Below are 26324 nucleotides of genomic sequence, written 5' to 3' on the forward strand. Positions count from 1 at the left end.
GAGAAACTCGCCAAATACAGGTGTGCCAAGCTGGTAGCGTCATACCCAAGAAGACTCGAGGCTGTAATCACCACCAAATGTGCTTCATCAATGTAATGAGTAAAGGCTCTGAATAGTTAAGTAAATGTGATATTTATGTTTTATTTTGTTACACATTTCTACACATTTCTAAAAAACGGTTTTTGCCTTGTCATTATGGGGTATTGTGTGAGGAATGAGGAGTGGAAAAAACAAACATTTGAATCGATTTTAGAATAAGTCTGTAAAGTAACAAAATGTGGAAAAGGGTCAAGGGGTCTGGTGACATTACGAATGCACTGTATATATGGTCTATGTCAATGAGGTTCCCTCTATCCCTCTGTAATCTGTCATAGATACTGACTCTCCATCCATCCATCTATCTGTCATAGATACTGACTCTCCATCTATCCCTCTATAATCTGTCATAGATACTGACTCTCCATCTATCCCTCTATAATCTGTCATAGATCCTGACTCTCCATCTATCCCTCTATAATCTGTCATAGATACTGACTCTCCATCTATCCCTCTATAATCTGTCATAGATACTGACTCTCCATCTATCCCTCTATAATCTGTCATAGATACTGACTCTCCATCTATCCCTCTATAATCTGTCATAGATGCTGACTCTCCATCTATCCCTCTATAATCTGTCATAGATACTGACTCTCCATCTATCCCTCTATAATCTGTCATAGATACTGACTCTCCATCTATCCCTCTATAATCTGTCATAGATACTGACTCTCCATCTATCCCTCTATAATCTGTCATAGATACTGACTCTCCATCTATCCCTCTATAATCTGTCATAGATGCTGACTCTCCATCTATCCCTCTATAATCTGTGATAGATGCTGACTCTCCATATACATCTCACCTGCCAATAAACAGTGCAGTAACACACCAGTATATATCTGTATGATGAGAGATGAAGGACCATATGTTAAAGTAGTCCCCAAACTGACCAAGAGCTGTGTCTGACACCCTGTATGTGAAAGTGTCCCCACAACACGTGTCTGTGACAGGTCATTCGGCCTCTGACTGGAGAGAATAGAGAGAGCCAGAGAGAAGGAGAGAGCGATGTCTTTATTCTTTTGGAACTTTTGTGAGTGTAATGTACACTGTAAATAAATGTATTATCGTTTATTTTATCTATTTACTTGCTTTGGCAATGTAAACATATGTTTCCCATGCCAATAAAGCCCCTTAAATTGAAAAATAAATTGGATTGCGAAGTTGAAGTTGCTTACCACCCGGGATACAACGGGTTAAAGCCTGACTCCGCAGGCACAACGCACCCCTCCCTATTCTACCTCTCCCTCTGTCGTTCCATTTTACTGTGTGTGCTCAGGGGGTTTCTTTGCCATCTGCGATCACCGCGCTCATGTGTTTGTGTGTTCAGCCTTATGCACACACAATAAACTTTTTTTTACCGGACACCAGATAGAATTTCAAAGACACCTGCACCGAAAACAATAATATTCGGAACATTTCTTCCGGACATAATCCTGAACTGCTCTGGAGGTCATTTTCCGTTTGTGGCTTTTAGTGCCCTTTTCAACGATTTCTGTTTCAGTCGAAACAGGAGCTCGGAAACATGTTGAGGAGAGGAGGTCTTTCTTTTGAAAGGTTCCCGAAGTTGGGACGCCAATGATGCGCGATGCAAGAGGTAAGGGGGGGGAAAGGGGTTTCGGGAAACTGCCCTGTGGTTTGGTAGACGTGATTTTCGGTTCGTTTGAGCGGTTTATTTGGTCGGTTGAGTATGTAACTGTTAGCACCGATAGCTGAGTCACTGTTGTGCTCTGTGTCTGCCTGGTTGGGCTCGCTGCTCTGTTCTGCACTACTGTTTTGGGAAACCGGGCCCTGCTCTGTCCTATCTGACGTAATGTGCTGCATGATGTGGGTTCATTGCCCCAGTTTCTACCTAAACTCGGAGGGCGAAACTGATACCTAGGACAGGGCAATTAATCTAGGATATAGCTACAAACTTGTAAAACGGTAGACCCAGGTGTTAGGTTGGGCAGACACTTGTCAACAGTAAGGATAGCAGAACATGAACAAGAACTATTCCCGATTGCTTAAATCTGACACACCTATGATGTGAAGTAATGAAGGCTATTGTAGGCATGTGGCCGATCGCCTACTCATTGCAATGGAACAAACTTCAGCAAGGACTCTGAAGATTATTTACGACGGAGCCAATTCTGAAATCACTCGAGAGATGGACTATTGTCAGAAATTATTTGTGGGCCTCTTTCTAAGGTTTTAAACATTCAAATGAAGCCATGATTCCACCTGCATTACAAATTCTCACATAGGTCTGTCTACCTGTCCAGCATCAGGCTACATAAACTCACGTCGGTCTACCTGTCCAGCATTAGGCTCCATAAACTCACGTAGGTCTACCTGTCCAGCATTAGGCTACATAAACTCACGTCGGTCTACCTGTCCAGCATTAGGCTCCATAAACTCACGTCGGTCGACCTGTCCAGCATCAGGCTCCATAAACTCACGTCGGTCGACCTGTCCAGCATCAGGCTCCATAAACTCACGTAGGTCTACCTGTCCAGCATTAGGCTCCATAAACTCACGTCGGTCGACCTGTCCAGCATCAGGCTCCATAAACTCACGTCGGTCGACCTGTCCTGCATCAGGCTCCATAAACTCACGTAGGTCTACCTGTCCAGCATTAGGTTCCATAAACTCACGTCGGTCTACCTGTCCAGCATCAGGCTACATAAACTCACGTAGGTCTACCTGTCCAGCATCAGGCTCCATAAACTCACGTAGGTCTACCTGTCCAGCATCAGGCTCCATAAACTCACGTAGGTCTACCTGTCCAGCATCAGGCTACATAAACTCACGTAGGTCTACCTGTCCAGCATTAGGCTACATAAACTCACGTCGGTCTACCTGTCCAGCATCAGGCTCCATAAACTCACGTCGGTCTACCTGTCCAGCATTAGGCTCCATAAACTCACGTCGGTCTACCTGTCCAGCATCAGGCTCCATAAACTCACGTCGGTCTACCTGTCCAGCATCAGGCTACATAAACTCACGTCGGTCTACCTGTCCAGCATTAGGCTACATAAACTCACGTCGGTCTACCTGTCCAGCATCAGGCTCCATAAACTCACGTAGGTCTACCTGTGTCCAACCCGGGGATGTACAGGTCCCAACCCACCAGTGCTGTCTACACGTGCAGGCCTTTGATCCTACATCATAGCATAGGCCTGTAACACGTCTTCATGCTCAGTCATACATCATTTATAACTTGTACTGTACTTGTGCTCATGCAGGGTTGGAGTTATGTTTAGTCAAGGGCGAGGTCATGGTCTCTCAGTTGTATACGGGAACCATTATGTCCTCTTAGAGACGACAGATACTAAAGGGGGCATCTGCAGTCGCTACATCAGACTTATAAATGAATAATATGTTCCCATTGATTATTGAAGGATATAACTTATACATTCCTCAGGAGCTTAGTTCAACTGTGGTTCCCCATCAGAACCCTACATATAAACTGGCTTTACTCCATTGTTTGCAAATAAAGTAAATGTAAACAAACACTGTGGAGCCTCACAACATTGTTAAAACTATCATTTTTTATCATGGATGGTCAGCTCTGTCTATGAATATGCGATTGGTTAAATTAAACTCACGTAGGTCTACCTGTGTCCAACCGAGGGTTGTACAGGTCCCAACCCACCAGTGCTGTCTACACTTGCATCCACAGCTCTGTCTATGAATATGAGATTGGTTGAGTTTCACCAGCCCCGTCCCTCAGGTTTTTACAGAAACAGTGACGAGGACTATGCTTTGCTATTGTTTCAACTACAGATTGCCCCTTTAAGTATCCTCTTATATTGGTTTTGTTTTGATGAGTTTGTGTTTTGGGTTGGAGTGGAGTGTTGGTTTGTCAGACCAGCCCTGTTTGTCTAAGGGGATATATGAAGTTTGTGTTGGTGTTTTGGTGTGTGTGTGTGTGTGTGTGTGTGAGAGAGCTGCCCTGTGCCCACGTTTTTTTTTTGACCCACTGACTGAATGAGAGAAGGAGATGGTACCGTGTAGGCATGTCAAGGTGGATATGCTGTAAGGTACACAGTAGTGTAGTTCTATCCTCAAGCCTGCATTATGGATGGAGTGAGGAAAGAGAAAGGAAATAGAACCCATTCCTAATTTAGATAGAAAACAGAGGCCTAGTAAGCCTGAGTGGTGCAGCTAGGACCTAGCCTGAGTGGTGCAGCTAGGACCTAGCCTGAGTGGTGCAGCTAGGACCTAGCCTGAGTGCTGCAGCTAGGACCTAGCCTGAGTGCTGCAGCTAGGACCTAGCCTGAGTGCTGCAGCTAGGACCTAGCCTGAGTGCTGCAGCTAGGACCTAGCCTGAGTGCTGCAGCTAGGACCTAGCCTGAGTGCTGCAGCTAGGACCTAGCCTGAGTGGTGCAGCTAGGACCTAGCCTGAGTGGTGCAGCTAGGACCTAGCCTGAGTGGTGCAGCTAGGACCTAGCCTGAGTGGTGCAGCTAGGACCTAGCCTGAGTGGTGCAGCTAGGACCTAGCCTGAGTGGTGCAGCTAGGACCTAGCCTGAGTGGTGCAGCTAGGACCTAGCCTGAGTGGTGCAGCTAGGACCTAGCCTGAGTGGTGCAGCTAGGACCTAGCCTGAGTGGTGCAGCTAGGACCTAGCCTGAGTGGTGCAGCTAGGGCCTAGCCTGAGTGGTGCAGCTAGGACCTAGCCTGAGTGGTGCAGCTAGGACCTAGCCTGAGTGGTGCAGCTAGGACCTAGCCTGAGTGGTGCAGCTAGGACCTAGCCTGAGTGGTGCAGCTAGGACCTAGCCTGAGTGGTGCAGCTAGGACCTAGCCTGAGTGGTGCAGCTAGGACCTAGCCTGAGTGGTGCAGCTAGGACCAGGCAGTAGAAGGAGACGACAGACCTGGGACCAGGCAGTAGAAGGAGAAGACAGATCTGGGACCAAGCTGTAGAAGGAGACGACAGACCTGGGACCAGGCTGTAGAAGGAGACGACAGACCTGGGACCAGGCTGTAGAAGGAGACGACAGACCTGGGACCAGGCTGTAGAAGGAGACGACAGACCTGGGACCAGGCTGTAGAAGGAGACGACAGACCTGGGACCAGGCTGTAGAAGGAGACGACAGACCTGGGACCAGGCTGTAGAAGGAGACGACAGACCTGGGACCAGGCTGTAGAAGGAGACGACAGACCTGGGACCAGGCTGTAGAAGGAGACGACAGACCTGGGACCAGGCTGTAGAAGGAGACGACAGACCTGGGACCAGGCTGTAGAAGGAGACGACAGACCTGGGACCAGGCTGTAGAAGGAGACGACAGATCTGGGACCAGGCTGTAGAAGGAGACGACAGACCTGGGACCAGGTTGTAGAAGGAGACAACAGATCTGGGACCAGGCTATTGGAGACGACAGACCTGGGACCAGGTTATAGAAGGAGACAACAGATCTGGGACCAGGCTATTGGAGACAACAGATCTGGGACCAGTCTAGGTTCTAGCTGCAGAATCATTTAATAAACTACAGGATAATATTATAGTGTTTTTTTTAATAGGAGATTGATCACTATGGACCAATGGAATGATCTCACTCACTCACTCACTCACTCACTCACTCACTCACTCACTCACTCACTCACTCACTCACTCACTCACTCACTCACTCACTCACTCACTCACTCACTCACTCCGTCTATTCCCAACTCCACTCTCTCCTGCAGCGCACAGGGCTCTCTAACTTGACCATTTTTATAGCTATTTCCTGTACAGACTCCAACACAGGAATGCCAGGAATACATCAGTGTTGTCCCAGGGCCAGTAGATGGTAGAGGGAGGAAATGAAGCCAAAAACAATTAATACGTAGCTAGGAGCTGAACCTGCCTGGTGACTGAGGCCCTTGTCAAAACAACCCCTATCCCCCATAGGCCCTTGTCAAAACTACCCCTATCCCCCATAGGCCCTTGTCAAAATGACCTCTATCCCCCATAGGCCCTTGTCAAAACGACCCCTATCCCCTATAGGCCCTTGTCAAAACGACCCCTATCCCCTATAGGCCCTTTTCAAAACGACCCTTATCCCCTATAGGCCCTTGTCAAAACGGCCCTATCCCCTATAGGCCCTTGTCAAAACGACCCCTATCCCCTATAGGCCCTTGTCAAAACGACCCCTATCCCCTATAGGCCCTTTTCAAAACGACCCTTATCCCCTATAGCCCTTGTCAAAACGACCCTTATCCCCTATAGCCCTTGTCAAAACGACCCTTATCCCCTATAGCCCTTGTCAAAACGACCCTTATCCCCTATAGCCCTTGTCAAAACGACCCTTATCCCCTATAGCCCTTGTCAAAACGACCCTTATCCCCTATAGCCCTTGTCAAAACGACTCCTATCCCATATAGGCCCTTGTCAAAACGACCCTTATCTCCTATAGCCCTTGTCAAAATGACCCCTATCCCCTATAGGCCCTTGTCAAAACGACCCCTATCCAAAATGACCCCTATAGGCCCTTGTCAAAACATCCCCTGGTAGTGGGGTACTTGACTTGTGGAGATCTGTAGTCAGTGTGAATCCTACGGGGAAGGTTCCACCAAACTAATATTTTTATTTTTTATTTATTTAACTAGTTAGTTAAATCAGATAAGAACAAATTCTTATTTACAATGACGGCCTACCTGTTGTCTGCCTTCAGGGGCAGAACAGTAGATTTTACCTCGTCAGCTCTGGGATTTGATCTAGCCACCTTTCGGTTACTAACCACTATACTACCTGCCACCCCTAATATAAGAGGTCAAGAGGTAGGGGTTGTTTCTGGCCTGGATGTGTAAGGACCACTGGAGATAGTGGTAGTGGGGTTGTTTCTGGCCTGGATGTGTAAGGACCACTGGAGATAGTGGTAGTGGGGTTGTTTCTGGCCTGGATGTGTAAGGACCGCTGGAGATAGTGGTAGTGGGGTTGTTTCTGGCCTGGATGTGTAAGGACCGCTGGAGATAGTGGTAGTGGGGTTGTTTCTGGCCTGGATGTGTAAGGACCGCTGGAGATAGTGGTAGTGGGGTTGTTTCTGACCTGGATGTGTAAGGACCGCTGGAGATAGTGGGGTTGTTTCTGGTCTGGATGTGTAAAGACCACTGGAGATAGTGGTAGTGGGGTTGTTTCTGGCCTGGATGTGTAAGGACCGCTGGAGATAGTGGTAGTGGGGTTGTTTCTGGCCTGGATGTGTAAGGACCGCTGGAGATAGTGGTAGTGGGGTTGTTTCTGACCTGGATGTGTAAGGACCACTGGAGATAGTGGGGTTGTTTCTGGTCTGGATGTGTAAAGACCACTGGAGATAGTGGTAGTGGGGTTGTTTCTGGCCTGGATGTGTAAGGACCACTGGAGATAGTGGTAGTGGGGTTGTTTCTGGCCTGGATGTGTAAGGACCACTGGAGATAGTGGTAGTGGGGTTGTTTCTGGCCTGGATGTGTAAAGACCACTGGAGATAGTGGTAGTGGGGTTGTTTCTGGCCTGGATGTGTAAGGACCACTGGAGATAGTGGTAGTGGGGTTGTTTCTGGCCTTGATGTGTAAGGACCACTGGAGATAGTGGTAGTGGGGTTGTTTCTGGCCTGGATGTGTAAGGACCACTGGAGATAGTGGTAGTGGGGTTGTTTCTGGCCTGGATGTTTAAGGACCACTGGAGATAGTGGTAGTGGGGTTGTTTCTGGCCTGGATGTGTAAGGACCACTGGAGATAGTGGTAGTGGGGTTGTTTCTGGCCTGGATGTGTAAGGACCACTGGAGATAGTGGTAGTGGGGTTGTTTCTGGCCTGGATGTGTAAGGACCACTGGAGATAGTGGTAGTGGGGTTGTTTCTGGCCTGGATGTGTAAGGACCACTGGAGATAGTGGTAGTGGGGTTGTTTCTGGCCTGGATGTGTAAGGACCACTGGAGATAGTGGTAGTGGTCATCTGACCGTACAGGAAGCATCCGTGGCTATTTTCATCAGCCACCAGTCTATTTCCAACCAGGACTATGACACTGACGTTACTGTACAGTTGTAGCCATATGGCCCTATATCACAGCAGTGGAGGCTAGGTACACCTACTGAGTCGTGATCTTATTCTAGTCAGTTCCGTGTAATCTCTCTCCCAACACTCGTAAGATTAGCAGGCGCTGAGGTCAGCGTTGACATGAAGATTTGATTCTGGGTTACAAGATGAGTTACTTGACATTGTACTGAATAATTGTTAATGTCAATGTTTTCTGGTTGTCTTAATTGTGTGATCATTTTGTCATCTATGTATTGGTGAATAGACTTGTTTTATCTAGGTAACATTTTACATGAAGATGGACTTTATAAATTATTAGGGGGTTTATTAGGGGGTTTATTGGGGAGTTTATTAGGGGGTTTATTAGGGTTTATTAGGATGTTTATTAGGGGGTTTATTAGGGGGTTTGTTGGGGGTTTGTTGGGGTTTATTAGGGGTTATTAAGGTTTATTAGGGGTTATTAGGGTTTATTAGGGGGTTATTAGGGTTTATTAGGGGTTTATTAGGGGTTTATTAGTCGTAAATATATATAATCGATATACCAGTCTTGTCAAAAACCAGGTTTTGCAACGAAGCACTACTTTTCTCTGGGACTTTGGTAATGGGGCCAGATTATGAAATCACATTTTCAGTACATTCAAGAGGGCTTCAGCTGGATCGATACATTCAAGAGGGCTTCAGCTGGATCGATACATTCAAGAGGGCTTCAGCTGGATCGATACATTCAAGAGGGCTTCAGCTGGATCGATACATTCAAGAGGGCTTCAGCTGGATCGATACATTCAAGAGGGCTTCAGCTGGATCGATACATTCAAGAGGGCTTCAGCTGGATCGATACAAGTCAATAGCGCTGCTTCTAAAACACCCCATTGACACCTGCTCGTCCAACATCTCATTCTAAAATTATGGGCATTAATATGGAGATGTTCCCCACTTTGTTGCTATAACAGCCTCAAATTTTCTGGGAAGACTTTCCACTAGATGATGGAACATTTCTGCGGGGACTTGCTTCCATTCAGCCACAAGAGCATTAGTGGGGTCAGGCACTGATGTTGGGCGATTAGGCCTGATTTCTGCATGGACCTCACTTTGTGCATGGGGAAATCGTCATGCTGAAACAGGAAAGGGCCTTCCCCAAACTGTTGCCACAAAGTTTGAAGCACAGAATCGTCTCGAATGTTATTGTATGCTGTAGCTAGAAGATTTCCCTTCACTGGAGCTAAAGGGCCCGAACCATGAAAAACAGCCCCAGACCATTAGTCCTTCTCACTGTTGGAACTAGGCATTAGGGCAGGTAGCGCTCTCCTGGCATCAGACAAACTCAGATTTGTCTGTCGGACTGCCAGATGGTGGAGAGTGATTCATCACTCCAGGGAACGCGTTTCCACTGCTCCAGAGTCCAATGGCGGCGAGCTTTACACCACTCCAGCCGACGCTTGGCATCGCGCATGGTGATCTTAAGCTTGTGTGCGGCTGCCCGGCCATGGAAACCCATTTCATGAAGCTCCTGACAGTTATTGTGCTGACGTTGCTTCCAGAGGCAGTTTGGAACTCGGTAGTGAGTGTTGCAACCGAGGACAGACAATTTTTACGCGCTACGTGCTTCAGCACACAGCTTGTGTGATCTACCACTTCGCAGCTGAGCTGTTGTTGCTCCTAGACATTTCCACTTCACAATAACAGCACTTACAGTTGACCAGGGCAGCTCTAGCGAGGTAGAAATTTGACAAACTGACTTGTTGGAAAGGTGACGGTGTCATAGGATGGCAACTGAAGAGTCACTGAGCTCTTCAGTATGGGCCGGGCTGTTTGTCTATGGAGATTGCATGGCGGTGTGCTCAATGTCAGCAACGGGTGTGGATGTTTATAGCCGAATCCACTAATTTGAAGAGGGGTCCATATACTTTTGTATATATAGTATATACCATTCACTTATGAACCTGCCTTGAATCCTGAAGCCTGTAGAAGTTTCAGACATGGAGACGTACGACCAGGTCAACGTCTGACTGAGTTAGAGGATCGATCCTCAGTCTGCTTGCTCTAAACACTTTGTTAAATAGGTACTGCTGAATTATGAGAGGAAAGTTACTGGCGTGACGGTGGTGTTTTGTCTGACTCAGGGCCCTGGCAGCATGCTGGTAACATGAAGTAGTTTGTTGTCGTCCAGATCTGGGCTGTTCTGTTGTTGTACTACTATTCTATACCCGTTGTTTCTTCTAAAAGACTGGACACAGAAGAGAGTGCATCATTTTTTTACCAGAGTGGATGTAGTTAGTCACATCACTTTTTACCAGAGTGGATGTAGTTAGTCACATCACTTTTTACCAGAGTGGATGGAGTTAGTCACATCACTTTTTACCAGAGTGGATGTAGTTAGTCACCTTACTTTTTACCAGAGTGGATGGAGTTAGTCACATCACTTTTTACCAGAGTGGATGGAGTTAGTCACATCACTTTTTACCAGAGTGGATGGAGTTAGTCACATCACTTTTTACCAGAGTGGATGGAGTTAGTCACCTTACTTTTTACCAGAGTGGATGGAGTTAGTCACCTTACTTTTTACCAGAGTGGATGGAGTTAGTCACATCACTTTTTACCAGAGTGGATGGAGTTAGTCACATCACTTTTTACCAGAGTGGATGGAGTTAGTCACATGTGGTAGAGTGTGTGTCCTATAAGGATCTTGGTCAGGTCTGGGACAGGTATGTGGTAGAGTGTGTGTCCTATAAGGATCTTGGTCAGGTCTGGGACAGGTATGTGGTAGGGTGTGTGTCCTATAAGGATCTTGGTCAGGTCTGGGACAGGTATGTGGTAGAGTGTGTGTCCTATAAGGATCTTGGTCAGGTCTGGGACAGGTATGTGGTAGAGTGTGTGTCCTATAAGGATCTTGGTCAGGTCTGGGACAGGTATGTGGTAGAGTGTGTGTCCTATAAGGATCTTGGTCAGGTCTGGGACAGGTATGTGGTAGAGTGTGTGTCCTATAAGGATCTTGGTCAGGTCTGGGACAGGTATGTGGTAGAGTGTGTGTCCTATAAGGAACTTGGTCAGGTCTGGCACAGGTATGTGGTAGAGTGTGTGTCCTATAAGGATCTTGGTCAGGTCTGGGACAGGTATGTGGTAGAGTGTGTGTCCTATAAGGATCTTGGTCAGGTCTGGGACAGGTATGTGGTAGAGTGTGTGTCCTATAAGGATCTTGGACAGACCTGTGACAGACCTGGGACAGACCTGACCAAAGCACCCCCACAACACGACACACACAGGTACGTCCACAGCCGTGTCTTATTACAGTAGTGGAACAGGTACATCCACAGCCGTGTCTTATTACAGTAGTGGAACAGGTACATCCACAGCCGTGTCTTATTACAGTAGTGGAACAGGCACATCCACAGCCGTGTCTTATTACAGTAGTGGAACAGGCACATCCACAGCCGTGTCTTATTACAGTAGTGGAACAGGCACATCCACAGCCGTTTCTTATTACAGTAGTGGAACAGGTACATCCACAGCCGTGTCTTATTACAGTAGTGGAACAGGCACATCCACAGCCGTTTCTTATTACAGTAGTGGAACAGGCACATCCACAGCCGTGTCTTATTACAGTAGTGGAACAGGTACATCCACAGCCGTTTCTTATTACAGTAGTGGAACAGGCACATCCACAGCCGTTTCTTATTACAGTAGTGGAACAGGCACATCCACAGCCGTGTCTTATTACAGTAGTGGAACAGGTACATCCACAGCCGTTTCTTATTACAGTAGTGGAACAGGCACATCCACAGCCGTATCTTATTACAGTAGTGGAACAGGCACATCCACAGCCGTGTCTTATTACAGTAGTGGAACAGGCACATCCACAGCCGTGTCTTATTACAGTAGTGGAACAGGCACATCCACAGCCGTTTCTTATTACAGTAGTGGAACAGGCACATCCACAGCCGTGTCTTATTACAGTAGTGGAACAGGTACATCCACAGCCGTTTCTTATTACAGTAGTGGAACAGGCACATCCACAGCCGTGTCTTATTACAGTAGTGGAACAGGCACATCCACAGCCGTGTCTTATTACAGTAGTGGAACAGGCACATCCACAGCCGTTTCTTATTACAGTAGTGGAACAGGCACATCCACAGCCATTTCTTATTACAGTAGTGGAACAGGTACATCCACAGCCGTTTCTTATTACAGTAGTGGAACAGGCACATCCACAGCCGTGTCTTATTACAGTAGTGGAACAGGTACATCCACAGCCGTGTCTTATTACAGTAGTGGAACAGGCACATCCACAGCCGTTTCTTATTACAGTAGTGGAACAGGTACATCCACAGCCGTTTCTTATTACAGTAGTGGAACAGGTACATCCACAGCCGTTTCTTATTACAGTAGTGGAACAGGCACATCCACAGCCGTGTCTTATTACAGTAGTGGAACAGGTACATCCACAGCCGTGTCTTATTACAGTAGGGGAACAGGTACATCCACAGCCGTGTCTTATTACAGTAGTGGAACAGGTACATCCACAGCCGTGTCTTATTACAGTAGTGGAACAGGTACATCCACAGCCGTGTTTTATTACAGTAGTGGAACAGGTACATCCACAGCCGTGTCTTATTACAGTAGTGGAACAGGTACATCCACAGCCGTGTCTTATTACAGTAGTGGAACAGGTACATCCACAGCCGTGTCTTATTACAGTAGTGGAACAGGCACATCCACAGCCGTTTCTTATTACAGTAGTGGAACAGGCTTGTCCGTAGCTGTTTAGTAACTCTCACCAAGCCGCTTTTCTGCTCTGCTGCCATGGTGATGATGGAATCCTGTCAGAAAAACAAGCAGGGGGTGGTGCTCCTCCCTGTCTGTTGCGATAACAAAACTTTCAAAGAAGAAAATGCCTATGACTATAGACTAAAAATAATCAGTTAGGGCCCATCCCAAATGGCACCCTATTCCCCATACCGTCAAAATGAAAGCAAAATCTTTGACGAAGGCTGTGAGCTTGACAAGCAAGTGATACTGACAATGGCAGTGTGTAGGATTTTATTATATAGGGACAAGTCCCAAAATGCACCCTGTCACCTATATGTCCCCTTATCGGCTCTGGTCAAAAGTAGTGCGCTACAAAGGGCTGTGTCCTCACGGTTAAGTCCCCTCCTCAAAACTAATATTTGTATTCCTGTAAAAAAGCAAACGTCCTTTTGTCCTTCGTGATTCTGACATGGCTGACTGGACGGAGAGGGATGGTAGATCGTCTATAGTCAGCTCTCTCTGTGTGTGGTCAGGGCCCACCATGTCTCTTTCTCTCTTGTCCCAAAAGGCACCCTATTCCCTAGTACACTACCTAGTGCACCACTACTACCCTAAGTAGTGCACTATATAGGGAATAGGGTGCCATTTGGGCCCTGATGTAATGGGTTGCACTCTATAGGGAATAGGGTGTATTAGGGACACATCCCTGGTCTACTGGTCACTGATATTACAGTGTGCATCTGTATGTTAATCTAACTGTGATGTTCTCTTTCTGACCAGGAACACACACTCTGGGCATCACTGAACTCATCTAGAGGACCACATCTCATCTCCTCCCCCATCTTAATTCTACTGACCTCCTCCCTGCCTAACTCCCTCCTCCATCCCAGTTTAAGACTCCCCCCTCCTTAACTCTACTGACCCCCCCCCCCACCTCCATCCCAGTTAAAGACTCCCCCTCATTAACTCTACCTGTGAGAAGAAAGCTGGTGGGCGGGCCCACTGTATGATTCCATTGCCCACTTCTTAACACCTGTGAAACACTGACCAATCACCATGCAGACATCATCTCTCCGCCGCCAGGTGAAGAACATGGTCAACCAATACTCAGAGGCAGAGGTCAAGGTTTGTTGTTGTGCTTGTTGTTGTTGTTATTTAACATTTGTATTGTTACCTAAAGTTGAATTTGGAAGTTTACATACACCTTAGCCAAATAGATTTAAACTCAGTTTTTCACAATTCCTGACATTTAATCCTAGTAAAAATTCCCTGTCTTAGGTCAGTTAGGATCACCACTTTATTTTAAGAATGTGAAATGTCAGAATAATAGTAGTGATTTATTTCAAGTTTTATTTCTTTCATCACATTCCCAGTGGGTCAGAAGTTTACATACACTCAATTAGTATTTGGTAGCATTGCCTTTAATTTGTTTAACGTGGGTCAAACGTTTCGGGTAGCCTTCCACAAGCTTCCCACAATAAGATGGGTGAATTTTGGCCCATTCCTCCTGACAGACCTGGTGTAACTGAGTCAGGTTTGTAGGCCTCCTTGCTGGCACACACTTTTTCAGTTCTGCCCACAAATTAGGTATGAGGTCAGTGCTTCGTGATGGCCACTCCAATACCTTGACTTTGTTGTCCTTAAGCCATTTTGCCACAACTTTGGAAGTATGCTTGGGGTCATTGTCCATTTGGAAAACCCATTTGCGATCAAGCTTAAACTTCCTGATTGATGTCTTAAGATGTTGCTTCTATATATCCACATCATTTTCCTACCTCATGATGCCATCTAGTTTGTGAAGTGCACCAGTCCCTCCTGCAGCAAAGCACCCCACAACACGATGCTGCCACCCCCATGCTTCACGGTTGGGATGGTAGTCTTCGGCTTGCAAGCCTCCCCCTTTTCCCTCCAAACATAAGATGGTCATTCTCCCAAACAGTTATATTTTTGTTTAATCAGACCAGAGAACATTTCTCCAAAAAGTACGATTTTTGTCCCCATGTGCTGTTGCAAACCGTAGTCTGTTTTTTTAAAACAGTGGCTTCTTCCTTGCTGAGCGACCTTTCAGGTTATGTCGATATAGGACTGGTTTTACTGTGGATATTGATACTTTTGTACCTGTTTCCTCCAGCATCTTCACAAGGTCCTTTGCTGTTGTTCTTTTCGCACCAAAGTATGTTCATCTCTAGGAGACAGAACGCGTCTCCTTCCTGAGCGGTATGACGGCTGCGTGGTCCCATGGTGTTTATATTTGCGTACTATTGTTTGTACAGATGAACATGGTACCTTCAGGCATTTGGAAATGTTTCCCAAGGATGAACCAGACTTGTGGAGGTCTACAATCTTTTTTCTGAGGTATTGGTAGATTTATTTTGATTTATCCATGATTTCAAGCAAAGAGGCACTGATTTTGAAGGTAGGCCTTGAAATACATCCACAGGTACACCTCCAATTGACTCAAATTATGTCAATTAGCCTATCAGAAGCTTCTAAAGCCATGACATCATTTTCTGGAATTTTCCAAGCTGTTTAAAGGCACAGTCCACTTCGTGTATGTAAACTTCTGACCCACCTGAATTGTGATACAGCGAATTATAAGTGAAATAATCTGTCTGTAAACAATTGTTGGAAAAAATGACTTGTGTCATGGACAAAGTAGATGTCCAAAAACGACTTGCCAAAACTATAGTTAGTTAACAAGAAATATGTGGAGTGGCTGAACAATGAGTTTTAACGACTCCAACATAAGTGTCTGTAAACCTTCGACTCCAACATAAGTGTCTGTAAACCTTCGACTCCAACATAAGTGTCTGTAAACCTTCGACTCCAACATAAGTGTCTGTAAACCTTCGACTCCAACATAAGTGTCTGTAAACCTTCGACTCCAACATAAGTGTATGTAAACCTTCGACTCCAACATAAGTGTCTGTAAACCTTCGACTCCAACATAAGTGTATGTAAACCTTCGACTCCAACATAAGTGTATGTAAACCTTCGACTCCAACATACGTGTCTGTAAACCTTCGACTCCAACATAAGTGTATGTAAACCTTCGACTCCAACATAAGTGTATGTAAACCTTCGACTCCAACATAAGTGTATGTAAACCTTCGACTCCAACATAAGTGTCTGTAAACCTTCGACTCCAACATAAGTGTCTGTAAACCTTCGACTCCAACATAAGTGTAGGTAAACCTTCGACTCCAACATAAGTGTATGTAAACCTTCGACTCCAACATAAGTGTATGTAAACCTTCGACTCCAACATAAGTGTAGGTAAACCTTCGACTCCAACATAAGTGTCTGTAAACCTTCGACTCCAACATAAGTGTCTGTAAACCTTCGACTCCAACATAAGTGTCTGTAAACCTTCGACTCCAACATAAGTGTATGTAAACCTTCGACTCCAACATAAGTGTCTGTAAACCTTCGACTCCAACATAAGTGTCTGTAAACCTTCGACTCCAACATAAGTGTCTGTAAACCTTCGACTCCAACATAAGTGTCTGTAAACCTTCGACTCCAACATAAGTGTCTGTAAACCTTCGACTCCAACATAAGTGTCTGTAAACCTTCGACTCCAACATAAGTGTATGTAAACCTTCGACTCCAACATAAGTGTATGTAAACCTTCGACTTCAACTGTCAATATTGTAAAGCTTCTTTGGGTCTGAGAAAAGAGCCATCATCAATCATTCTTATATATTGTAGTTTATAATTTTTCTTGGGCTGGGATTCAAACCGATCGTGCTTTGTTGGTGATTTTAAAGGGAATGTTTCGGAGGCCTCATCCACGCTGAATGCTGCGTGTGTCGGCTCATTCGGAAATGACTTTTTAAATGGCGCATAGCTGACAAAATGAGATCGGATTGAATCCCGGCCCGAATTATATTTTTTCAAACTAAATATGTATTCATATTATTATTATTATTATATTAAGGTCCGCGAGGCGACCTCCAACGACCCGTGGGGCCCCCCCTCCTCTCTGATGTCAGAGATCGCTGACCTGACCTTCAACGTGGTGGCGTTCACTGAGGTCATGGGTATGATCTGGAAACGCCTCAACGACAGCGGGAAGAACTGGAGACACGTCTACAAGGTCAACATTCACCTGGAAACTGTTTGTTTTCTCTGTGATATTTACTAACAAACAACATTCACCTGGAAACTGTTTGTTTTCTCTGTGATATTTACTAACATACAACATTCACCTGGAAACTGTTTGTTTTCTCTGTGATATTTACTAACAAACAACATTCACCTGGAAACTGTTTGTTTTCTCTGTGATATTTACTAGCAAACAACATTCACCTGGAAACTGTTTGTTTTCTCTGTGATATTTACTAACAAACAACATTCACCTGGAAACTGTTTGTTTTCTCTATGATATTTACTAACAAACAACATTCAGCTGGAAACTGTTTGTTTTCTCTATGATATTTACTAACAAACAACATTCACCTGGAAACTGTTTGTTTTCTCTATGATATTTACTAACAAACAACATTCACCTGGAAACTGTTTGTTTTCTCTAACAAACAACATTCACCTGTGTTTGTTTTCTCTGTATTTTACTAACATACAATTGTTAGTTTTCCTTTCATTCTTTAAATATGCTGTTCCTATGCATTTTTATCATCATATTCTGTTTTTATTGTTTAACCCTTTGCCTTGTCTTTCTATCTACTGTTAGATGTGTGTGCGGTGTCTGTTTTGAAATGTGCTGTGTGTAAGTGAAGTGGATTGTTATTTTATTGCTAGGCCCTGACTCTACTCGACTACCTGATCAAAACGGGCTCGGAACGTGTGGCGCAGCAGTGCAGGGAGAACGTCTACACCATACAGGTTAGGTTGACGGTTCGAATCCCGAGTCTGTCGGGATAAATGTCTGGGAGTGCACTGAGCTGGCTTCTGAATGGTTTCTTTCTCAGGGGGTTGAAACCAAAAAAAACTATCTGCAGAAAAAGTATAATAAAGTATACTTCCTCCTCCTCTTCCTCCTCCTCCTCTGTAGACCCTACGGGACTTCCAGTTCACAGACAGGGATGGCAGGGACCAGGGGGTGAATGTTAGGGAGAAGGCCAAGCAGCTGGTGGCCCTGATGAGGGATGAGGAGAGGCTGAAACAGGTATGACATGGTACCTGTATTCTGTTGGTTTGGTTTTGTTCAGTATGTGTGTCTGCTTCTGTTTTCCCAGATACATTATGCCTGGTCCTGGACATCAGATACATTATGTCTGGTCCTGGACATCAGATACATTATGTCTGGTCCTGGACATCAGATACATTATGCCTGGTCCTGGACACCAGATACATTATGTCTGGTCCTGGACACCAGATACATTATGTCTGGTCCTGGACACCAGATACATTATGCCTGGTCCTGGACATCAGATACATTATGCCTGGTCCTGGACATCAGATACATTATGTCTGGTCCTGGACATCAGATACACTATGTCTGGTCCTGGACACCAGATACATTATGCCTGGTCCTGGACATCAGATACATTATGCCTGGTCCTGGACATTAGATACATTATGTCTGGTCCTGGACATCAGATACACTATGTCTGGTCCTGGACACCAGATACATTATGCCTGGTCCTGGACATCAGATACATTATGCCTGGTCCTGGACATCAGATACATTATGCCTGGTCCTGGACATTAGATACACTATGTCTGGTCCTGGACACCAGATACATTATGCCTGGTCCTGGACATCAGATACATTATGTCTGGTCCTGGACATTAGATACATTATGCCTGGTCCTGGACATCAGATGCATTATGTCTGGTCCTGGACATCAGATACATTATGCCTGGTCCTGGACATCAGATACATTATGTCTGGTCCTGGACATCAGATACATTATGCCTGGTCCTGGACATCAGATGCATTATGTCTGGTCCTGGACACCAGATGCATTATGTCTGGTCCTGGACACCAGATGCATTATGTCTGGTCCTGGACACCAGATACACTATGTCTGGTCCTGGACATCAGATACATTATGTCTGGTCCTGGACATCAGATACATTATGTCTGGTCCTGGACATCAGATACATTATGCCTGGTCCTGGACACCAGATACATTATGTCTGGTCCTGGACATCAGATACATTATGCCTGGTCCTGGACATCAGATACATTATGTCTGGTACTGGACTTCTGTTTGACATCAGATACATTATGCCTGGTCCTGGACATCAGATACATTATGCCTGGTCCTGGACTTCTGTTTGACATCAGATACATTATGCCTGGTCCTGGACATCAGATACATTATGCCTGGTCCTGGACATCAGATACATTATGTCTGGTCCTGGACATCAGATACATTATGTCTGGTCCTGGACATCAGATACATTATGTCTGGTCCTGGACATCAGATACATTATGTCTGGTCCTGGACACCAGATACATTATGTCTGGTCCTGGACACCAGATACATTATGTCTGGTCCTGGACATCAGATACATTATGTCTGGTCCTGGACATCAGATACATTATGCCTGGTCCTGGACATCAGATACATTATGTCTGGTCCTGGACATCAGATACATTATGTCTGGTCCTGGACTTCTGTTTGACATCAGATACATTATGCCTGGTCCTGGACATCAGATGCATTATGTCTGGTCCTGGACATCAGATACATTATGCCTGGTCCTGGACATCAGATACATTATGTCTGGTCCTGGACATCAGATACATTATGTCTGGTCCTGGACACCAGATACACTATGCCTGGTCCTGGACATCAGATACATTATGTCTGGTCCTGGACATCAGATACATTATGTCTGGTCCTGGACACCAGATACACTATGCCTGGTCCTGGACATCAGATACATTATGCCTGGTCCTGGACATCAGATACATTATGCCTGGTCCTGGACACCAGATACATTATGCCTGGTCCTGGACACCAGATACATTATGCCTGGTCCTGGACATCAGATACATTATGTCTGGTCCTGGACACCAGATACATTATGTCTGGTCCTGGACACCAGATACATTATGTCTGGTCCTGGACACCAGATACATTATGTCTGGTCCTGGACACCAGATACATTATGCCTGGTCCTGGACATCAGATACATTATGCCTGGTCCTGGACATCAGATACATTATGTCTGGTCCTGGACACCAGATACATTATGCCTGGTCCTGGACACCAGATACATTATGCCTGGTCCTGGACACCAGATACATTATGCCTGGTCCTGGACTAATGTTTGACATCAGATACATTATGCCTGGTCCTGGACATCAGATACATTATGTCTGGTCCTGGACTTCTGTTTGACATCAGATACATTATGCCTGGTCCTGGACATCAGATGCATTATGTCTGGTCCTGGACATCAGATACACTATGTCTGGTCCTGGACATCAGATACATTATGCCTGGTCCTGGACACCAGATACATTATGCCTGGTCCTGGACATCAGATACATTATGCCTGGTCCTGGACTTCTGTTTGACATCAGATACATTATGCCTGGTCCTGGACATCAGATACATTATGCCTGGTCCTGGACTTCTGTTTGACATCAGATACATTATGCCTGGTCCTGGACATCAGATACATTATGCCTGGTCCTGGACTTCTGTTTGACATCAGATACATTATGCCTGGTCCTGGACATCAGATACATTATGCCAGGTCCTGGACATCAGATACATTATGTCTGGTCCTGGACATCAGATACATTATGTCTGGTCCTGGACATCAGATACATTATGTCTGGTCCTGGACATCAGATACATTATGTCTGGTCCTGGACATCAGATACATTATGCCTGGTCCTGGACATCAGATACATTATGTCTGGTCCTGGACATCAGATACATTATGCCTGGTCCTGGACATCAGATACATTATGTCTGGTCCTGGACATCAGATACATTATGTCTGGTCCTGGACACCAGATACATTATGTCTGGTCCTGGACACCAGATACATTATGTCTGGTCCTGGACATCAGATACACTATGTCTGGTCCTGGACATCAGATACATTATGTCTGGTCCTGGACATCAGATACATTATGTCTGGTCCTGGACATCAGATACATTATGCCTGGTCCTGGACATCAGATACATTATGTCTGGTCCTGGACATCAGATACACTATGTCTGGTCCTGGACATCAGATACATTATGCCTGGTCCTGGACACCAGATACACTATGCCTGGTCCTGGACACCAGATACATTATGTCTGGTCCTGGTCCTGGACATCAGATACATTATGTCTGGTCCTGGTCCTGGACATCAGATACATTATGTCTGGTCCTGGACACCAGATACATTATGTCTGGTCCTGGACATCAGATACACTATGTCTGGTCCTGGACATCAGATACACTATGTCTGGTCCTGGACATCAGATACACTATGCCTGGTCCTGGACACCAGATACACTATGCCTGGTCCTGGACATCAGATACATTATGTCTGGTCCTGGTCCTGGACATCAGATACATTATGTCTGGTCCTGGTCCTGGACATCAGATACATTATGTCTGGTCCTGGTCCTGGACATCAGATACATTATGTCTGGTCCTGGTCCTGGACATCAGATACATTATGTCTGGTCCTGGTCCTGGACATCAGATACATTATGTCTGGTCCTGGTCCTGGACATCAGATACATTATGTCTGGTCCTGGTCCTGGACATCAGATACATTATGCCTGGTCCTGGACATCAGATACATTATGTCTGGTCCTGGACACCAGATACATTATGCCTGGTCCTGGTCCTGGACATCAGATACATTATGTCTGGTCCTGGACATCAGACACATTATGTCTGGTCCTGGACATCAGATACATTATGTCTGGTCCTGGACACCAGATACACTATGCCTGGTCCTGGACACCAGATACACTATGCCTGGTCCTGGACACCAGATACACTATGCCTGGTCCTGGACACCAGATACACTATGCCTGGTCCTGGACACCAGATACACTATGCCTGGTCCTGGACATCAGATACATTATGTCTGGTCCTGGACATCAGATACATTATGTCTGGTCCTGGACATCAGATACATTATGTCTGGTCCTGGACACCAGATACATTATGTCTGGTCCTGGACTTCTGTTAGACATCAGATACATTATGTCTGGTCCTGGACACCAGATGCATTATGTCTGGTCCTGGACACCAGATGCATTATGTCTGGTCCTGGACACCAGATGCATTATGTCTGGTCCTGGACATCAGATACATTATGCCTGGTCCTGGACACCAGATACATTATGTCTGGTCCTGGACATCAGATACATTATGTCTGGTCCTGGACATCAGATACATTATGTCTGGTCCTGGACATCAGATACATTATGTCTGGTCCTGGACACCAGATACATTATGTCTGGTCCTGGACTTCTGTTAGACATCAGATACATTATGTCTGGTCCTGGACACCAGATGCATTATGTCTGGTCCTGGACACCAGATGCATTATGTCTGGTCCTGGACACCAGATGCATTATGTCTGGTCCTGGACATCAGATACATTATGTCTGGTCCTGGACATCAGATACATTATGTCTGGTCCTGGACATCAGATACATTATGTCTGGTCCTGGACACCAGATACATTATGTCTGGTCCTGGACTTCTGTTAGACATCAGATACATTATGTCTGGTCCTGGACACCAGATGCATTATGTCTGGTCCTGGACACCAGATGCATTATGTCTGGTCCTGGACACCAGATGCATTATGTCTGGTCCTGGACATCAGATACATTATGCCTGGTCCTGGACACCAGATACATTATGTCTGGTCCTGGACATCAGATACATTATGTCTGGTCCTGGACATCAGATACATTATGTCTGGTCCTGGACTTCTGTTTGACATCAGATACATTATGCCTGGTCCTGGACACCAGATGCATTATGTCTGGTCCTGGACATCAGATACATTATGCCTGGTCCTGGACACCAGATACATTATGTCTGGTCCTGGACATCAGATACATTATGTCTGGTCCTGGACATCAGATACATTATGTCTGGTCCTGGACTTCTGTTTGACATCAGATACATTATGCCTGGTCCTGGACATCAGATACATTATGTCTGGTCCTGGACATCAGATACATTATGTCCTGTCCTGGACATCAGATCCATTATGTCTGGTCCTGGACACCAGATACATTATGTCTGGTCCTGGACACCAGATACATTATGTCTGGTCCTGGACATCAGATGCATTATGTCTGGTCCTGGACACCAGATACATTATGCCTGGTCCTGGACATCAGATACATTATGTCTGGTCCTGGACATCAGATACATTATGTCTGGTCCTGGACTTCTGTTAGACACCAGATACATTATGCCTGGTCCTGGACATCAGATACATTATGCCTGGTCCTGGACATCAGATACATTATGTCTGGTCCTGGACACCAGATGCATTATGTCTGGTCCTGGACACCAGATACATTATGTCTGGTCCTGGACTTCTGTTAGACACCAGATACATTATGCCTGGTCCTGGACATCAGATACATTATGCCTGGTCCTGGACATCAGATACATTATGTCTGGTCCTGGACACCAGATGCATTATGTCTGGTCCTGGACACCAGCTGCATTATGTCTGGTCCTGGACATCAGATGCATTATGTCTGGTCCTGGACACCAGATCCATTATGTCTGGTCCTGGACACCAGATACATTATGTCTGGTCCTGGACATCAGATACATTATGTCTGGTCCTGGACACCAGATACATTATGTCTGGTCCTGGACACCAGATACATTATGTCTGGTCCTGGACATCAGATACATTATGTCTGGTCCTGGACACCAGATACATTATGTCTGGTCCTGGACTTCTGTTAGACATCAGATACATTATGTCTGGTCCTGGACACCAGATGCATTATGTCTGGTCCTGGACACCAGATGCATTATGTCTGGTCCTGGACACCAGATGCATTATGTCTGGTCCTGGACATCAGATACATTATGTCTGGTCCTGGACATCAGATACATTATGTCTGGTCCTGGACATCAGATACATTATGTCTGGTCCTGGACACCAGATACATTATGTCTGGTCCTGGACTTCTGTTAGACATCAGATACATTATGTCTGGTCCTGGACACCAGATGCATTATGTCTGGTCCTGGACACCAGATGCATTATGTCTGGTCCTGGACACCAGATGCATTATGTCTGGTCCTGGACATCAGATACATTATGCCTGGTCCTGGACACCAGATACATTATGTCTGGTCCTGGACATCAGATACATTATGTCTGGTCCTGGACATCAGATACATTATGTCTGGTCCTGGACTTCTGTTTGACATCAGATACATTATGCCTGGTCCTGGACACCAGATGCATTATGTCTGGTCCTGGACATCAGATACATTATGCCTGGTCCTGGACACCAGATACATTATGTCTGGTCCTGGACATCAGATACATTATGTCTGGTCCTGGACATCAGATACATTATGTCTGGTCCTGGACTTCTGTTTGACATCAGATACATTATGCCTGGTCCTGGACATCAGATACATTATGTCTGGTCCTGGACATCAGATACATTATGTCCTGTCCTGGACATCAGATCCATTATGTCTGGTCCTGGACACCAGATACATTATGTCTGGTCCTGGACACCAGATACATTATGTCTGGTCCTGGACATCAGATGCATTATGTCTGGTCCTGGACACCAGATACATTATGCCTGGTCCTGGACATCAGATACATTATGTCTGGTCCTGGACATCAGATACATTATGTCTGGTCCTGGACTTCTGTTAGACACCAGATACATTATGCCTGGTCCTGGACATCAGATACATTATGCCTGGTCCTGGACATCAGATACATTATGTCTGGTCCTGGACACCAGATGCATTATGTCTGGTCCTGGACACCAGATACATTATGTCTGGTCCTGGACTTCTGTTAGACACCAGATACATTATGCCTGGTCCTGGACATCAGATACATTATGCCTGGTCCTGGACATCAGATACATTATGTCTGGTCCTGGACACCAGATGCATTATGTCTGGTCCTGGACACCAGCTGCATTATGTCTGGTCCTGGACATCAGATGCATTATGTCTGGTCCTGGACACCAGATCCATTATGTCTGGTCCTGGACACCAGATACATTATGTCTGGTCCTGGACATCAGATGCATTATGTCTGGTCCTGGACATCAGATGCATTATGTCTGGTCCTGGACATCAGATACATTATGCCTGGTCCTGGACACCAGATACATTATGTCTGGTCCTGGACACCAGATACATTATGTCTGGTCCTGGACATCAGATACATTATGTCTGGTCCTGGACACCAGATACATTATGTCTGGTCCTGGACATCAGATGCATTATGTCTGGTCCTGGTCCTGGACATCAGATACATTATGTCTGGTCCTGGACATCAGATGCATTATGTCTGGTCCTGGACACCAGATACATTATGCCTGGTCCTGGACATCAGATACATTATGCCTGGTCCTGGACACCAGATACATTATGTCTGGTCCTGGACACCAGATACATTATGTCTGGTCCTGGACATCAGATGCATTATGCCTGGTCCTGGACATCAGATACATTATGTCTGGTCCTGGACTTCTGTTTGACATCAGATACATTATGTCTGGTCCTGGACACCAGATACATTATCTCTGGTCCTGGACACCAGATACATTATGCCTGGTCCCGGACATCAGATACATTGATCTGGCTTTTTAGTCCCGGTCTAGGCGTAATCTGTGTCCAGGAAACCGTCCCGGTATTGTCCCCTCTGTGATGAATAAAATCCCTATCTACATTATGTAAATAACTAGCTATCTATTTGTCTAGGAGAGGACCCTGGCCCTGAAGACCAAGGAGAGGATGGCTGGAGCAGCTGCAGGGTCAGGGATGGGCTCTAGTTCTCTACCTCCACCCTACCCAGGCCGCCGTAGCAGCCAGCCCAGCATGACTGCTCTCTATGGGGAGGACTTCAGCCGGTCCAGGGAGGCCCATTCCTCTTTCAACTGTGAGTAGTACCATGCAGCTGGGAATATGCACACGCACGCACGCATGCACGCACGCACACACACACACACACACACACGCAAAACACACACACACACGCAAAACACACACACACACACACACACACACACGCAATCACGCTATTGGAAACGAAGGCTGTTCTGAGGTCAGGCCAGGTTGTGGCTCGATAAGTTTGAGTCGGGTCAGGGACAATTCGTTTCAGCTAACCCAAATCCCTTTCCTAGCCTTAACCTTAACCGAGTTCTCCTGAAGCTTTTCAGTTAACCCTAATCCCTTTCCTGACCTTAACCTAACCTTAACCTAACCTTAACCTAACCTTAACCTAACCTTAACCGAGTTCTCCTAAAGCGTTTCAGCTAACCCTAATCCCTTTCCTACCCTAACCTTAACCTAACCTTAACCGAGTTCTCCTAAAGCGTTTCAG

General features: G+C 45.8%; 1 protein-coding gene across 1 annotated transcript; it reads left to right on the forward strand.

Annotated features, from left to right (window-relative positions):
- Window positions 1-1356: 1356 nt before the first annotated feature.
- LOC135537874 (epsin-3-like) lies at window positions 1357-25880 on the forward strand (the record flags this gene model as incomplete). Its single annotated transcript, XM_064963888.1, has 6 exons — window positions 1357-1696; window positions 13592-13936; window positions 16752-16910; window positions 17573-17656; window positions 17826-17939; window positions 25703-25880. Coding segments are annotated over exons 2-6 (604 nt in total), but the record flags the coding sequence as incomplete, so codon positions are not given.
- Window positions 25881-26324: the final 444 nt, after the last annotated feature.

The sequence above is a fragment of the Oncorhynchus masou genome, unplaced genomic scaffold, assembly GCF_036934945.1.
Source record: "Oncorhynchus masou masou isolate Uvic2021 unplaced genomic scaffold, UVic_Omas_1.1 unplaced_scaffold_864, whole genome shotgun sequence".
Taxonomy (NCBI): Eukaryota; Metazoa; Chordata; class Actinopteri; order Salmoniformes; family Salmonidae; genus Oncorhynchus; species Oncorhynchus masou.